Source organism: Megascapheus bottae, chromosome 3 (genome assembly GCF_031878675.1).
Source record: "Megascapheus bottae isolate mThoBot1 chromosome 3, mThoBot2.hap1, whole genome shotgun sequence".
Taxonomy (NCBI): Eukaryota; Metazoa; Chordata; class Mammalia; order Rodentia; family Geomyidae; genus Megascapheus; species Megascapheus bottae.
The window spans coordinates 50,426,772-50,444,968 of NC_143511.1; the positions used below are offsets into that span (position 1 = coordinate 50,426,772).

The 18,197-nt window shown below is 42.8% G+C and overlaps 1 protein-coding gene across 1 annotated transcript; it reads right to left on the reverse strand.

The window, feature by feature from the left end:
* Window positions 1-1,715: 1,715 nt before the first annotated feature.
* Window positions 1,716-7,359, reverse strand: LOC150065475 (cyclin-dependent kinase 4 inhibitor B-like). Its single transcript, XM_090329110.1, has 3 exons — window positions 7,183-7,359; window positions 4,464-4,749; window positions 1,716-1,838 (listed from the first exon to the last, which is right to left on the reverse strand). The coding sequence occupies exons 1-2, from the start codon at window positions 7,342-7,344 to the stop codon at window positions 4,474-4,476; spliced, it is 438 nt and encodes a 145-aa protein (XP_090185236.1). The 5' UTR covers window positions 7,345-7,359; the 3' UTR covers window positions 1,716-1,838; window positions 4,464-4,473.
* Between the last annotated feature and the right edge of the window lie 10,838 nt (window positions 7,360-18,197).

The following is an 18,197-nucleotide window of genomic DNA, read 5'->3' on the forward strand; positions in this document are numbered from 1 at the left end:
GTCTTGAGCAAAAAGGAGGTCAGTGACAACCGGCCAAAAAAAAAAATCTATCTATCTATCTACCTATCATCTATCTATCTATCTATCTATCTATCTATCTATCTATCTATCTATCTATCTATCTATCATCTATCTATCTATCTCTCTGTCTTGATACTGAAGCTTCCTTCATGGTGGTCACGCGGGGAGAGGAAGGCCCCCCCTTTCTGCTGCCTTACATCCAATCTTCTCTGTCCCCAACGATTAACGTTCCCGCCTCCAGTACCTCCCCCCCTCCCCCGCAGTCCCTCTTAGGGTGGCACCGCTTTGTGTGTTGGGAAGGACGGATGTGGTGAGTAACTGCCGCACCCGGCTTGTGTCTCCCTCCCTTCAGTTCCAAAGCCAAATCCGGGACAGAATGTGCCTGCCTCCTCCTGTTCACAGCCTCCAGGAGGGAGGGAGGCTCTTCCAGAAAACTTCCTCCCGAAGCGCCCCGGGGGGATAGCTCCAGCCGGCCAAGGTCTTGGGCCTTATAACAAACAGTTGCCTTTGGACTCCCGAGAGGTGTCCAGGCCACAGCGCCGTCGGCTGACTTGGAGATGCTGAGGAGGCAGCCACCAGCCCCTTAGCAGAGGCCGGGAGGGACGCACGAATCGGATTCTCCAGCGGCAAGAAGGGGCCAGGGAGACCACGGAGGACAACGTGTGTGTGTGTGTGTGTTAGAACTAGAGGTATTCATGGACCGCAGCCATGGGAGAGACATACCCAGAAATATGGACCGGCTGCTATGAGCACTGAGCAATTGGCATCCGTGAAAGACAGAACTTAGCACATTTGAGACCACTGTCATACAAGAAACCAAATAAAAAAGCTGAGGTCCTCACACAAGCCCGGAGAGATGCCGGGAGGAGACACAAAAATTCTAAATTGACGGTGGGAGATCTGGCCAAGAGTTAAAAATTTACAGCAACTAACTCTGAGATTGGCAACATGTCATATTCAAACCGCGGAGTTTTTTTTTTACTTTAAAAAAAAAAAGGAGATTCAAGAACAATATCTGCAGCTGGATGTGGTGGTTCGTGCCTGTAATCCTAGTTACTCAGGAGGCTGAGATCTGTGGATCAAGGTTCAAAGTCAGCCTGGACACAGAAGGACCCGAGATTCTTATCTCCAATTAACCTCTGGAAAATGGGAAGTGGAGCTTGTCTCCAGCCTTGAGCTGAAGAGCTCAGGGACAGCATCCCTGCAGAGATCAAGCCCCAAGACCCACAAAAAAAAAAAAAAAAAGTCTGCAAACCAAGAAATTGGAGTTATGGAGTTTTTTTTTACACGTGTTTATGTGTGCTGATTGGCTCATATATGTCTCCTGTTCTATATCTCTGGGACAGAGCCATAACAAGCCCTCAATAAACATTGGTTGTAAACATTTTTTAAAATTAGGGTTCTGGCTCTTAAGCTGCTACTGATTTGATATGAGAAATGCCAAAGCCATGTGACTACTTTGAGCCTTGTGATGTTACTAAGGCCCGATTAGCGTGCCCTGGGTGAGCTGAGCAAATACGAAGTGTCTACACACTTATGTGCCATGACAGCCTGGTTTTCACCCCCCCCCCCCACCCCGTCCCCCAATCGCCCACTCAATCAAAAGACAAGAATACAGTTTAGCTTTTTACAAAGACTCTTTATAGTGTTATATAGTGGGTAAAGGAATCAATTAATGCAAAGAGAAGCAGTTCCTATTTTGTAAAGCATTATTGGAGAAAAAAAAAGAAATAAAAAGGCAGGGCAGCGTGGGGCGAAGTGACACAGGTTTTAGCAATTTTCCATCTTCTGTGATGGACCAGACACATCAGGCCAGCCTGCAGAAAGCCAAAAGAAACCAGAAGTCAAAAACCAGCTGCCGGTTCCTCCCAAATTCTCTTTCATTTCCCGCCAGATGTTCTGAAGGTTTGGGACAGGATTTTCCCCTCGTCTTTGGACATCCACCTACCCGCCTACAGGGTCTGCTCTTTAAGGTGTGCATCCCTTCTAAATGTTAGTCCTGCACCACTCCTGCAGTAGACTCCCACAAGACAGCTCCAGGTGGCCCCGTGAGGTTGCCTCGCGCGCACATACTGCCCTGCACTAGCAGGGGGCATCTATGCGCTCCCCTTTCTTGACTCCCCAGGCATTTTCTTGCATCTAGAGTAGTGCAGGAAGAACCAAACTCACTTGAGCCAAGGACTTTATTCTTCCTATCCTAAGGCCACCAGCTTACTTCCCACACCATCCCGCCCTCCCCCAATCCATTAGTTTCTGCTACATTTGCAAAACAAAACAGACCCTTCTACTGGAGTCTCTCTGGTGGTTTTCTGTGCTCTTTTAATCTACCCTAATAGTCTAACCCTCCAGGCTCAGTTCAGTCTTTGCCCTTGAAACTGCATCCAGGGCAACTCTCCTTCCCATATTCTAACGCTATGAATCTCTCCTGCTCACCTTTACCAACTTCATTTTACAAGCTTACTTCCCTAGATTATGTTCTTAATGTGCAGAAAGTCTGTTTCCCAGAACATAAGATCTAGGAAGGCAGATTATTCATCTTTGTGTTCCCAGCAAAAATCATTTCACATTTCAATAACGGATTAGTCTAGGCTAGAGATGGACCTGTCAGGAACTTCCTAGGACAGCATACACAAGGGCCTGAGTTTGAGCCCCAGATTCTCCTCCCTCTGAACAAACAAACAAACAAACAAAGCCAGATGGGTAGAAGTCCGGGTCCTCCTTATTCCTGGTAACCCATGTGAAATCTAGTTAGGACTAACATGGTTGCCACTGTACAGAATATGTAGGCATTGTTTCTGTAACAATGGAGTATCACTACTTTGTATCATTTATAACACATTAGGTATTTGACATTATCTAGAGATACAGATTAGAAACTGCAAATGCAGGAGGGGTTAAGGGTTCATTGCTCAGTGGTTGAGTGCTTTCCTTGCATTGTGGGAATCTAGGTTGTAGCCTCGACAATGCAAAAAAAAAACCCCAAAAATGTGTTTAAGAAGTCAATGAGGGGGATAGAAGTTAAATTCCATGTTATTTTATTATGAAACCTGAGCATTTTAGGATTCTGCTATTCATAGGCTTTCCTGAAATCAGTTAGTGAGCTACTATAATTTTACTGGCAGAAGAAGGATTTTAGAAAAAGGAAAAAAAAAGAGGAGAGAGAAAGAAAAAAAGAGATTAAGTTGTCTGCCTTAGTTTTGATTACTAAGGATCACTGAATTAATTCCTTTGATGCTAGTCAAGGTAGTAGGTCTTCTCCCTTTTTAGTGCAGACTTTTACTCAAATGTGTGATGAGAGCTGTGAGAGTGGCTGGGTTAAAGATGTTCTCACATTTTACTTCCTATTCAAAGCTCAACCTTTACTACTTATGTAGTCAACTTCTTATCTGATTGCCTTGGGCTAGTTTCCGCATTGTTCCCAGGGCTCTTTGAAGTACCAGTTCTAAGCCAAAATAGGATACATTTAAATATTTTTGAAGTCCTGCTTCACTTAAATATTCATGATAATTTCCTATGTTGCTGGGTATGCTTATTTTGATTTAAAGTTATTTAAATGTTGAATATTTTAAAATACTGAAAACTAAGTACAATGTAAAAAGTTGTTTAAGTATGAAATAAATATTTGAAAAGTAGCTACTGGCTACACAGGAGTCTGAGATCTGAGGATAACTGTGACAGCCTAGTCCACGATGATACTTATCTTCCAGTAGCCAAAAAAGACGGAAGTGGAGCTGTGACTCAAGTGGTAGAACGCCTCTCTTGAGGGCAAAAGCTCCAGAACAGTGCTCAGATTCTGAGTACAAGCGCACAATTGGTACTACCTATAGAATTATTCTCTCTCCAGCAAAAAATACAAAATAAATCCAGCCACTGGAAAACAGAGATCTGGGTGAGAAGATTGGAGAAGCTTTGAAATTCATGAAAAGTGTAGACTAAAGGAAGGTTGCCATAGGAGCGGCAGGCAGAGGAAGGCTTTGAAATGCACGAAGGTGTGGAGTGGAGGACCGCTGTGACTCCTGGACACCCATCTGTCTCCTAGAAATGCCACCCTCTCTGGAGGAAGGGGAGAGGCGAGGTCTCACAGTGCCGAAGGGGAAGTCTCCAACCCAGACACCCTCCCACCCGATCTCCCACAATCTTGGCAAAACTACCAAGGTTTACAAATGGGGAACACCTGGGTGGTATTGGAGAGGAGGCAGAAGTTTTTATTTGTGGGGTTTTGGGGAGGTACCCCTTCGCTGCCAGCCGCTGTGGCAAGGCTGTGCGACCTAGGGAACCCTACAGGACTTTCCCAAGGGAAGGAGCAAAGCTCTCTCTTTAGCGCTCGCTCTCGCTCGCTCGCGCGCCCTCTCTCTCCTTCTCTCCTCCCTCTCTCCCTCCCTCCATCTCCCCCAACCCCCCCTCTTTCTCTCCCCCAAATCCTTTAATCACTGTGTCCTCACCTGAGTGGGATCAGCTGCCACCTCGGGGTCCCCCCACGGCCGCGCGCAGGTACCGCGCCACGTCCTGGTGGCCCCGCTCCTCAGCCAGGTCGACGGGCAGGCGGCCCCAGGCGTCGCGCACGTCCAGCCGCGCCCCGGCGCGGTGCAGGGCCACCAGCGTGTCCAGGAAGCCCTCCCGCGCCGCGTCGTGCACGGGTTGGGTGAGGGTGGCCGGGTCCGCGCAGTTGGCCTCGGCTCCGTGGAGCAGCAGCAGCTCGGCCACGCGGGGGCTGCCCATCATCATGACCTGCGGGAGACGACGGGGGACACGGGTGAGGAGTGGGGCTCCGAGGACGAGGCGTGGACGGGACACGGGTGAGGAGTGGGCGATGGACTGGACGTGATGGATTCCAAAGAAACGAAGGCCCGAGGTCCCGTACCCACGGAGTCCCCGCTGCCTCCTCCAAGCCTCCTCGGCCTGGCTTCGTTCTGGGTAGCTCCCAGACTTGGTAATGACAAAAATTATAAAATTAAACAGCGTGCGGTGCGTGTGCTTTTAACCTTCTCAGAAAAGGTCGTCGTGCTGTCTTCCTGCAATGTAAAAGTCGTATTTTTCCAAGCATCACATGAGAAAGCATAACCAACTGTTCCTAAAATTTCTTCCTGTGGTAAGAACGTTTCTCCAAATAAGACAGCCTGCCCCAAAGAGCGGAACTGTTCTTACCCTCAGGAGCTGTCGTGCAGGCGCGATGTCTGACAGGCTTTGTCGACATGGTTCCGCTGGATTTTTTTTTTTTTTAATGAAAATTATCCTGGATTTTCACAGGGACCTTACAAAAGGGGTCTTAGTCAAAGCCAAGAAACAGGCAGGGAGAGAGATGTCAGAGAAAAACAGTGGCCAGAAACCACTGTGAGAATCTGGAAAAAGGATAGAAATTAAGAACCCTCCTTATGCTGTGGCTCACACCTGTAAGCTTAGCTACTCCAGCCGCTGAGGTCTGAGGATCCTGGTTCTAAGCCAGGCTGGTCAAGAAAGCCCATGACAGTTTTATCTCCAATTAACCTCAGAAAACGAGAAGTGGCCCAGTGGGGTAAAGTGATAGAGCTCTAGCCTACCACTGTCTCTGAACTTTTTGCAAAAAAAAAAAAAAAAGCTCAGGGACAGTGTCCAGAGCCCCACCACTGTCTTTAAATAAGTAAATAAATCCTCAAGGAGCCCCCCCTTTTTAAGATATTGGATCTACAGAATAATAAACGGGTTTGCTTGTTGGCATAATTACATTTGTGATAATTAGAGCAACAATAAGAAGCTCAACTCTTCATTCCTTAATCATCTTTGAAATAGTCATTTCTAATGAAGAATGTTAGTATGTTAGTATTTCTAAGAAGAATGTAGTATGCTATATAATGGGTAGTGGTGTTGATTAGCTAGAAGATAAAAACTTTAAACAGGAATCATTTGTATTTATTACACTGTGCCTCATTCAACCTGAATCATTTTTTATTTTTCTATACCATGGAATAAAAAATGAGTTATACTATTGCTAGCGGCTGACTCTTACTTGCAACTGAAGAAAATAAAATTGCTTGTTTCTAAAAAGATAAGCAAGCAAAAATATCAGTCAACTAAATTACAAATACAGTTAACCAGAAAAAAAAATGCAATCCAGTGTATCAAGGATGCGATGAAATCCTTCATTCTGTTAATAGAATTTATCTGAAAAGTTTTGCATATCTTATGGTATAAAGACTGAGAAACTGGAACATAACCGATATATTTAAATCATAATAGTAATCCAAAGCAAAAAATGTTTAGAGGATTCTGGAATAAATTTAATAATAAATGGATTTCAATTTTTGTATAAACTGCAATTTCTTTGTCACACAGAAATTTGTGTGAAGTTCAAAACCAAAACCATTTCCTCTTTCTTCTCTGGCTAAACAATAGTCAAAACTAATCATCCATTTTTTTTTCCATTTCAGGTACATTTTCTTAAAATGGTTGCCACCAGTTGTAATACTGACTGCCGGGAGGAAATTTTATTTAACTTGAAATATGAGAAAGCACACACACCCGAAGCCACAAAACCAAAGGGCTGCAGGGGAGAAACAGCAATTTTCAACAAAGGGGAAACTGATTTCTGTCTGGAATGTACCATACCAATTAAGTTTTTTTTTTTAAAGCAAAGACAATATAGCGACCCCCACAATGGTACCTAAACCCATATCTCAGGCGAGATCATTTTTGTTCATGCCTTCGCCTTTTATTTACTACATTTCCAAAGCAAACAATCCTTTTGCAGTCAAAAAGCAGCTCAATATATAGTTTCTGAATAACTGAGGTCGAGATTGATTCCAACATAGGAGGCCTACAGTACATTTCCACGAAATCTCCCTTATCCGGGAGATTAGCCCCAAATACAAATCTTCGTTTGCAAATGTTGTATCTGAGAAGGTGCGAAGCTCTGTCTGACACACACACACACACACACACACACACACACACACACACACACACACGCACGCACACACGCACTCACGCACCCCACTTCGCTCCCCATTTTGGAGACCTATATTGTATACTTTCCTGTTCCTCCCAAGGCTTCGGTAAGAGATCCCGGCGTCCCCTCTCCCCACACACCCTAGAAAGAAAAAGAAAAAGAAGCCCCCCCCCCACCCCAGAAAATGGAGTCTGTTCGTCGCAGGTCCTCGGCCGGGCGGCTCCTCCACGCCCGCCTACCTGGATGGGCCTGCGCCCGTGCCGGTTGACCGCGTCGGGGGGCACCCCGGCCTCCAGCAACGCCCGCACCTCGTCCACGCGGCCCTGGGCGGCGGCCGCGGCCAGCCGGTCCGCGCTCAGTTCCATGCCGCCCGGGCTCTCGTGCTGATTTCTCCCCTGCATTTCCTCGGCTGGCCAGGGCGGACAACCCATCCCGCCCGCCCGTTCCGCCCTCGGGTGACCACGCCGCCTTCCTCCGGGCCCCGTCCTCGCAGGATTGGCAGCTGCGGCCCCCGGGCGCCCCCCTTCCCCGGCCCGCGCCCCGCAGCCCCGCGGGGGTGGCTGGCCGTCGCAGGAGGCGCTGCGCGCGCGTGAGGTGGAAGAACGGTACACCCGGGCGCGCGGCGGCTCGGGGTGACATGTGGGGGGCGCGGGGAGACCACGTCCTCCCCGGACCGCCCGGCCCGGAGCCCAGGCGAGCCACGGGAGAAGCTCCCTCCCCACCTGCCGCTCCCTCCAGCCGCGCCGGCTCCCAGGAGTTTCGAATCTACCCTCTGGTGCTTTAGGGAGTCGAGGTCTCCATTTCTCTCTCCACCCCCCTCCCCGGGGCAAACTAGGGTCCCTGGGGCGGGAACTACGGGGCCTGGGCACTTCAGCCACACTTCCAGCCCTGCTTCTTCTTTGAAGGGGGAGAAGAGGCGGAGCCATTCCCCTCCTCACGGCCTGAGCCCCCACGAAAGACCAGTACCACCTCTGTGACCTCTCTTTCTTACCAGTGACTCTCCCCCTCCTCAACGCATCCTATAGCTTTCGGCACTAGGTTCGCGCTGAGGTGCTATGCCAGAAATACTACTCAGAATTCTTCTTTGGCCAGTCAGCCTGCTAGTTCCTCCCTCCTGGTTGCAAAATGGAGGTCCGTCCAGGCAAGAGTTGTCTTTTTTTTTTTTTTCTTCTGAAACGTGCGTGTTGCCTTGTGTAAGGGCTGGCTCTTAAGATGGGAGAAAATTCTATTTGTAAGCAAGTAAAAAAGCACTACGGGTTGCTTTCTTGTCAGGCATAGAGAAGAAAATGTTTTGGATAGTTATACAAAGGGAAAGTTTTATATATATATATATGTTATAGAATATTAATTAATAGGGCTGGGAGCCTGGCCTAGTGGTAAGAGTGCTTGCCTAGCATGCATAAAGCCTGGATTCTCTTCCTTGGTACCACATACACAGAAAAAACCAGAAGCAGTGCTGTGGCTCAAGTGGTAACTTTGAGAAAGCCCAAGGATAGTGCCCAGGCCCTGAGTTCAAGACTCAGGGCTGGCAAAAATATTAATATGTAATATATGTAATACATTATATGAAGGGGAAGACCAAGAGCCATCACACAAAGGCAGTACTGTTCCCTTATCCACTCTTGCATTGTATAATACAATGGAAAGTTAAACTGGACTAGAGTAGCAAGCAAAAGGAACTACAAACTTAAAATATTCCTCTGGTTATTGTTTTTATGCTTTTAAAAACACATTAAAAATTAGATTGTTGAGCGGTGGCTCACAATATAATCTTAGTTACTCAGGAGGCTGAGATCTGAGGATCAAGGTTCAAAGTCAGCCCAGGCACTAAAGATCCTGAGACTCTTATCTCCAACTAACCTCTAGAAAATGGGATGTGGGGCTTGGCTCGAGGGGTGGCGGAGGTAGCCTTGAGCTGAAAAGCTCAGGGACAGCGCCCAAGCCTAGTTCAAAACCCATGACCTCCCCCACCCCCAAATCAGATTGTAAAGATTTTGATGGTTCATTAAACATATGTTTTCTCTGTCTACTGGATAATCTATGTCTATTTAAATATTTCGATTTCTGTTTGACCTCTCTTGCTGGCTCAGGATGCCTCTTTGTTTTGTTGCAGTTCCCCAGCAAATCATATAGTTTTAAAATAAAGTCAACTAAAATGCTTAGAATTGGTCAAATCTTTTGTTAAAGACCCCCCCAAAACATTGCTTGCCGTCTCTATTTTCTTCCAGGCATTTCTCAATTATCTGGGAGTCAGTGGTTGGGAAAACTCAAACTGTGTATAAAGAACATCAAATTAATCTTTAGGTTTTTTGGCATGAGGGATGTTGTGATGGTGGTGAGAGAAAAGACCAAATTTCCCTGGTTGAAAATAGAGACCTGCTCATCACTTTAATAACATTAGTTCAACTTTGGGTAGAAAAGTAGGTTCTTTTAAGAATCTGTTGAAAGCTGTCTCCTTCAAAGACAAAGTATTTACTAATTTCTCTTTAAATTTCAAACATATTTGATAACTAAGCTGATAAAAATTTTTCACTTTGGGCCGGGAGTTTGGCTTAGCGGTACAGTGCTTGCCTAGCTAGCGCGCACAAAAACTCAGTACCACATACATAGAAAAGCCAGAAGTGGTGCTATGGCTCCAGTGGTAGAGCGCTAAGCCTTGAAGAAAGCCCAAGGAAAGCTCAGGCCATGAGTTCAAGCCCCAAAACTGGCCCAAAAAAATAAATAAAAAGTTTCACTTAGATAATCTACATGTAAAGCAATCTTTAAAAGGCCAATAACTAGCCTTCAAGTAACAAGCTAAGTAGATATTAAATACTTGCCATTAATGTGTGTGTGTGTGTGTGTGTGTGTGTGTGTGCGCGCGCGCGCGCGCGCGCGCGCGTCTTGGGGGATTTCATTGAAGAATTTAAAGATGAGGTTATTTCTGATTAAAGCAATTACATTTACTATGAAGTATTTGTTTTCTCTGTACTACACATAAAATTGAGTTTAGGTTATATATATATATATTTTTAGGTTATATTTTTATACTAAGGTTTGAACTTTACTCAGCTTAACTGCTGAACCTTTGAATATACTATTGTCTAGTTATTTTACTATCATTACTATAATTCAAAGTATAATTACAGCATAAATACAGTAATGGATAGGGTTTTTATTTTTGTTTTTGTCCAAATTAACTGGGGGAGATTTTTGTTTGTGCTTGTTTTTGCATACAGACTTAATTATTTACTTTTGAATGCTCTGTATTTAATTCCTTTTTCTTCATGCCATTAATATTTACATCAATATTTAAGAATAGAAATTTTAGTCCCTTTTCCTAGAATGAGGTCATATAATCCACAAGGTTCTCTGTCAAAGAACATTTGATTCTAGGGACGGGACTTTGTCACTTTTATGTTTTTTTTTTAATGTCATGTGTGTAAATGTCATTTTTCATGCAGCTTGAGCGCAGCACCAAGGTCTGATGATAGGATCAGGTCGCATCAAAGGTTCCAGTCCTCCCCCTTTCCCCCATAGATGCTTCTTAGAGTCGGCTCTGGTTGGTCAGAATGCAGCTAGTTCTGTCTTGTCTGGTCTCATTTCATTTCTGTTATTACAGGACTGTTTGATCCCCATTTGGAGTGATCAGAAAGATGAGTAAATCATTTAGGCATGCTCTCTATTTCGACGTACTTAAAACCTGAAGAGCACAGGACTGAACAGGCTGATTTTTCTCTGGGCCACTCCTTCCTACAAGTGAGGGAAGATGGAAAAGATCCTTATGATGCTTTTGTTGAGCTGCCTGGGACCCATTAATATTGATGTCTGAGTAAGGTCAGAAGGAGCAAGCTGAAGTGATGCTGGGTTGGCAAATCACAATTTCTGTCACAATCTGGATATCTTCTAGACTTAAAAGAGAAAATAGATCAGGGAAATATGAGGATGAAAAAGAATATGATTTAGCGCTCAGAATGTTTTCCGAACTGTTTAGCACAATTGAGAATGGGATTTGAGGCTCAACAGAAGGAAGGATTGAATAATTCACATAAAGAGAATTTAGGTTTAAGTGGTGAAATGTGGCCAGCATTTCTAGATATTTTGTAATGTTTTCTAAGAGGTGTGTTCACTTTCATGTGTATTACTGGGTAAATTTGAATTCAGCTATTAATTCCTAAATCAACAACTTTTTCAGCTCCTGTGCAATGAATTAGGCTGCTGGTGAAAGAAGGAAATGGGAGACACAACCATTAAAAATACTCCTTGGAGCTGGACACCTGTCACTCACGCCTGTAATCCTAGCTACTCAGGAGACTGAAATCTAAGGGTCTCAGTTTGAAGCCAGCCTGGGCAAGAAAGCCTGAGAAACTCTTTTTTTTTGTTGTTGTTGTTGTTGGTTATGGCTCTTGTTGTCAGAGCCTGGGCACTGTCCCTGAGCTCCTTTGCTCAAGGATAGCAGGCTATCACTGAGTACTGCAGCTCCACTTCTCGTTTTCTGTTCATTAACTGGCAGTAAGGATCTCATGGGTATTTCTGCCCAGGTTTGTGCTGAACTGCAATCCTCTCATCTTGGCCTCCTGAGTAGCTAAGATTACAGGCAAGAACAAGTAGTGCCAGCTAGACTCTTGTTTCCAATAACTACCAAAAAAGCACCAAGTGGAACTGTGGGTCAAGTGGTAGAGCACTAACCTTGAACACACAAGTGCAAGGGCAACACCTAGGCCCTGAGTTCAAGCCCCAAGACCAGTATACACATGCACACACACCTTCCTTGGGTACATTACACATCCATTAGATGATGCATATGTGGAGGTTAGCTGCTTTGGAAATGGCAAGACTTAAGTTTCAGAAAACCAACTCAGTTTTTTTTCAGCAAAGCTCCCAAAAGATTATGGCTATTTTGTTCTAGAAGGAGACCCTGCTATCTATTATTAATACTATGTAAATACGAAATGTGAAACTTTTCTGGTTTGTTTTAAACCTGTTGGATTCCCAATTTACTCACCTGTCTCAACCAGATTAATATCCTAGGAGAGTTTAAATATGAATTCCAGGCTTCTGGTATTAATGAAACCTACCTCTGATTTCACAGGCACAAAACCGTTTACTGCTGAAGTGTATTAATGGTTATTATCATTCTATATTTAGTTCTCCTCTTCCCTCAGCATGTTGTGGTATTTTTAAGGTATGTCCTTGCCTTTATGGTTTTGAAAAGGCCATACTATGAAATTTAAAACTGCCTCAATTCTAATACATAATTTAAGAAGAGTACACTCATTAATTCACTCAATTAGCTCAAAAATTAGGGCAGGATATAAAGGTGAGAAGGGTTAAAGAAATGGACTCGAAATAAACACTACAGAACAAATCTCCCTGAGATAAGCATCATTTCCTTTTCCTCTCAGGTACTCTACATTACAAATTGATGTTCAGAGACTGAGATAGTTTTGCCAAGTGATAGGCGGTGGTTCTTATGCACTCACAACTATTGATGTATTCTCTCATGATTGAAAAATTGATCTAAGTCATGTATCTCATATGTCTTCTCTTTGGAAGTATGTCTTAAATATTTGAGAAACAGTATGAATAAATAAGAGACCAAAATAATAATAATAATAATAAAAGAAATGGACTCGAGTTGAACTCTCTGGGCTCAACCTTGACTTTTCTGCTTATTCATTTTCTAACTCAGAACAAAGTTATTTACCAGCTCAGAGACTTGTTTTCTCATCTGTACGGTGGGGTAATTAATAGTAAGGGCCTCTGGGTAGCTTCATTCCAGAAGGAAGCAGGGAAGATGACTCACAAAACTAAAGAAGTCTGGGGACATAGCTCAGTGGTGAAGCACTTGCCTAGCAAGAGCAGGGTCCTAGGAATCTTACAGAGGATGGCTCAGTAGTCAAAAGGAAACCTGGAAGTGGACGGCGTGGCCGGGAGCTCCACACCATCTGGGGATTACGCGTTTTCCCTCCTAGAGTTGTGACAGTTCAAGTCTCCCTCCCTCCCTCCCTGGCTGGCGCGCTCTCTCTCTCTCGCGCTCTCTCTCTCTCTCTCTCTCTCTCTCTCTCTCTCTCTCTCTCTCTCTCTCTCTCTCTCTCTCTCTCTCTCTCTCTCTCACACACACACACACACACACACACACTTTGAAGATGTGCAGTGGGGGCAGGGGGAAGGAAAGATAGTGGAGAAAGGGGAAGAGAGGGAGGAGTGGCAGGTAAAAGAGATGGGGGGTGGAGAGGGAGAGGAAGAGGCAGAAGGAGAGGGGGGGAGGGGAGGGATGAAGACAGGGGATGGGGAGTTCTGGGAGAGGGAATGGAAGAGGGAGGAGAGTTGATACTAGCAAGACTGGGTCTTGCTGAGGTTCCAGAATTTCTCAAAATGCAAGGAAGAAATAGAATCTGAGTCACTGAGGAAGCTACATATTTTGAAGCAGAAGATACAGAGAGATTTGAAGTTGAGGAAGAAAGGTCGGACCAGGGAGGGAGTTGACTGACATATTTCTTTTTAAAATTTTATTATTAGGGTGATGTATAGAATGGCTACAGTTACATTCGTAAGGTAGTGAGTACCATTACTTCTTGAACATTGTTAACCCCTTCCCATGTTTTCTTCCCACTTCCCCACCCCATCCCACCCCTTTGCAAGTTGTAAAGCTCATTTCCAACATATTGTCTTGTGAATATTGCTGTTACACTGGTTCTTCCTTTGTCCTTTGTCTCACCATCTTGTTTTTCCCCCTTCCCTGACTGACATATTTCTTTGTGCATGTGAAGAGTGTTCCTTGTTCCCTGTGAGAATAAGATCAGGAAGTTTAACTGCTGGAAATCTGGACGGCCTGTCTGGCTGGAGGACCCAGCTGAGTGTGGAGATGAGAGACACCTGACTCCTCCACTAATGGAAGTCTTACACCACAGCAGAACCTCTACAAACAAGGAAGAGTATATTACCATATGCTGAATATGAATTTAACATATAAAATACAGAAATGTATTTAGTCTGAAATTAGGTTCCGAATCTAACAAGGTTTTGCAAGATTGTGAAGTATGATATATAAGCATCTGTTTAATAGGCAAGATAGGTCCAGGAGTGTGGCCCAGTTGTAGAGTTCTCACCTAGCATGCACAAAGCCCCGGGTTCAATTCCTCGGTACCACATATACAGAAAAAGCCAGATGTGGCACTGTGGCTCAAGTGGCAGAGTGCTAGTCTTGAGCAAAAAGTGTCCAAGGACAGTGCCCAGGCCCTGAGTTCAAGCCCCCAGGACTGGCAAAACCAACAACAACAAAACAACTTGTTTACATATTCTGAGTAAAAAAACCCACAAGGTTGTCTATTAAATCTAATTTTAAAACATTTAACCTTGGAAAGAAACACCTTCTTAATTGAAAAATGGCAATGAAATTATTCTAAGAATATAACGAATCTTTCCTATGAAGGGGAGATCTCTGAGGAAAGAGAGTAGATTTACACATATTTTTTTTTAAAGAAAGGTAAGAAATGTCTAAAAGCTTCAAGACAGAGTATGCTTCTTTCTTCTCTCAGATTTCTGGAAGTTTCAAGATAAGAGCATGCTTCATTCTTTTTATGATTTTCTGATTAACTAAATCCATTGTAACATGCTTATTATTATTTGCTGTAAGTAAGGCATGACTCTATGCTATTTGAGCTTATTCAGAACTATAGCAAAAACTCTCTTCCTACTTAAGTAATACACAAAACTCGTCTTAACTTATCATGATGTATAAATCCCAAGTCAGTTCAATATTTTAATCTCAGTTTCCAATGTGTTAACTGAGTATAGGATCTATTTATCATCAACTTATCAATATTTTGTGGAAAACTTATGTGTGTTAAAAATTATAAAGCCATTATTTTTGCCATTCCTGAGCTTGAGCTCAAAGCCTGAGCACTGTTCTTGGGCTTTCTCAAGGCTAGCACTCTACCACTTGAGCCACAGCACCACTTCTGGCTTTTTCTATGTATGTGGGTTGCTGAGGAATTGAACCCAGGTCTTCATGCATGCTAGGCAAGCACTCTACACTAGGCCAAACTCCCAGCCCCTGCAATTTTTTTTATATTTTTATATATTATATTTTTATGTGCAAAATAAAATGTAATTTTATATCTACATAATGACTTTACTACTAAGACATTTTCATAGTAGACTCAATCGGAGTGAAAGCACTTGGAAGCTCATGAAAATAATCACTCTCTCAGCTTACTACCTACTAAGATGACTACTACTATTATTTTGCCAGTGCTGGGGATTGAAGTCAGGGCCTGGGCTCTGTCCCTTAGCCTCTCTGTGCTCAAGGCTAGCACTCTACCACTTGAGCCACAGTGCCACTTCTGGCTTTTTCTGTTTCTGTGGTGCTGAGGAATCAAATCCAGGGCTTCATGCATACTAGGCAAGCACTCTACCACTAAGCCACATTCCTAATCCTGATGGTGAATTACTTACACTCATTTGTTTTACTTGGGTTCAATTTTATCTGTTTGTTTCCCTGACTGAACTAAAAGAAATGCAGAAGCTATGCATATACAAACATATTGTCATAGGTGTGGGCATATACAGTTCTCAATACATCAAAAGTACTGAGAATGAGAAACAGCCTTATCCCAAAGAAGAAAGTAAATAATAGAGTGTATGATTCAAGAGAAACAGATACAATAAGAAATTTATTCCACCTTCCCCAGAAAGCCATAATGGATATCACTTACTCAATCCCAACTATGTGGCGGGCAGTGTTGTTAAGAAGTTTTACATAAATCATTTCTAATTTTCAGAGCTGTCCTGTGGAATCAAAGGTATTCTCTTTCCTTTTAAAGCAACAAAAGTCAAGAGTGATGAGTGCCCAGGTAATAAACTACAGGGGGATGGAGTTCAAGTGCAAGGCTCCCAGCTGGGGTGTGAGAAGCCTACATTCTCTCCCTGTGATAGATATGCTTCCTGTTCACATTTACACCCTGTGTGGTGTACGACTCAGCAATATTTCCTTTTCTTTGAGGATTGTGCTCCACACTGCATAAGCGAGCATGAGGTTCGAGGTGACAGGGCTTCTGTTTCAGAGGAAAGAATAACATCTATGAAATTCTTCAGAACAGAAATTTGGATCTCCATGCTCTCTCAAACACACTTAATCCAGTCAACTTATTTTTGAATGATCTCCTCCTCCTCTGCATATATAGCTCACATATGCAGAAAGAAATGAGGAATGAATGGGTACCAAGACATGTGAAAGGGTATCAATGTATGTGAATTAATGCACCTTCTATCTGGCAAATATCATGTAACCCTTTTACTAATTACAATTAAAAAATAAGATGAAAAAAAAAGAAATGAGGAATGAAATGCATAAAGAAAATGAAAATGAAAACTAGCACCCTACAGAAGTAATAAGTGCAAACATTTTGGAATACTCTTTTTTTTTACCTTGTGAATCTCACCCAAATTTGGAAGACTTTATTCTCCTTATCAATAAAGCATTTTCCAGACTTTCCCAAGAACACTTCATACATACTAGTTAAGAAGGCTGCACTATATCCAACCAAAAAAGTTGAGTCTACTTAAAAATAGAACCTGTCAAATAGTATTTAAGGTGTCTTTAATTGCTGCTATAAATAATATTCCACTTTAAATATATAAAGCTTTTCTTTGGTGTTGGTGGGAATGGAGTCCAGGGCTTCAAGTGTGTGAAAGAAGCATACCCTATTGCATCCCCATCCCTAGGCATAAGATTCTTGTCATATATGGCAGAAATCTGATGCCAAAGAGCCATCCCTTTGATTTATACAGTTAAGACAGAGGGGTGGTACAATTCCACCTTTACTCAGTTGATTATTTGTGTCTGTATGTGTGTGTGTGTGTGCATGCACAGATTTTAAACTCAATTTCTCTCTCCAAATTCTTTCTATGGCCATAGCCACTTACTTTGACTTGGACACATATGCATGGTATGGATATAAACCATATCCTTAGTCATAACTGTGGAGGGGACACAAATGCAGCGCAGATTAGTGGAACAATCCAGCTCAAAATTCAGAAATGAAATCTTCATTATGCATATACAGTTTACCTGTCGTGCTCAGGTTGACCTTTAGCTCAGGATTCTATTGTCTTAGCCCCTTAAATGTTGTATTAAAGTACAAGCCACTACTACTATGCCTGGCTTAGTTTAAGTAAATTATATAAACTGAGCCTATGCTTGCTTACTTCAGGCTTGAATTAAATATAGAAACCGTTTAGGTTTTTCCTTACCAGAGGAAAATCAAATTCACTTCAGAGGGTAAATTCACAATATGTGAAGAAAAAATGTCAGATATATAAAAATCTGGACACATAGCAGACTTTCAATAAGTGGAAGTTGGTTAGAGAACACACATGGTATTTACTATCATGTCATTAATCTCATATTATGGAACCCATAAAAGTTGGTTGCTTCTTTGATACTTTTTTCTTTTATTTCTTCTGGTAGGTATCTGAAAGTTTGAACACTAACCTACTTTCCAAAACTTGTGATTATTTCATTCCTCTTTCAATTTTTTTTTCAAATTTTTTTCAATTCCAGCCCTTTAAAAACAGAGCATCTGCATAACAAAATTGTCCTAGTTTTGTCAAAAGAAATTCTACAGAAAACATTCATTAAATCATAGGAAGTGACTCTGGAGTGTATCGTTGTTTTCAATATTTCCTGCCAACTACCATCTACCACCCACCTTGGACTGTATTTCACACAGAACACACACTGGGAAAGAGGAGGAAAACCTGAGGAATTGCATATTAATTTCACCTTCTCTAAACCTTTATGTCCAATCTCTCTCTTTCATTCCTTTTCATTTGATGGGGGTAAATTTTACTAAAAATAATATACAGTCTTTTTAAGGGCTAATTCTGAGGAAGAATAATGTTTAATATATTACGTCTCTTTGCTATCTACTTCTAAATAAATTTCTTCAAAAATTTTATTAACTATTAAAAATGAAATCTACCTTCTCTCTATATAAATATAAATATATAAATATATATTTAGCAGTTTTAAAGATGACTTTAAGCTGGGCACTGGTGGCTGTAATCCTAACTACTCAGGAGGCTGATATCTGAGGACCATAGTTCAAAGCCATGGCACTAAAGCTGGACACTAAAGTCTATGAGGCTCTTATCTCCAATTAACCACCAGAAAACTGGAAATGATGCAGTGGCTCAAGGGATAGGGTGGTAGCCTTGAGCTGAAAAGCTCAGGGAAGGCACCTAGGCCCAGAATTCAATTGGTCCCACG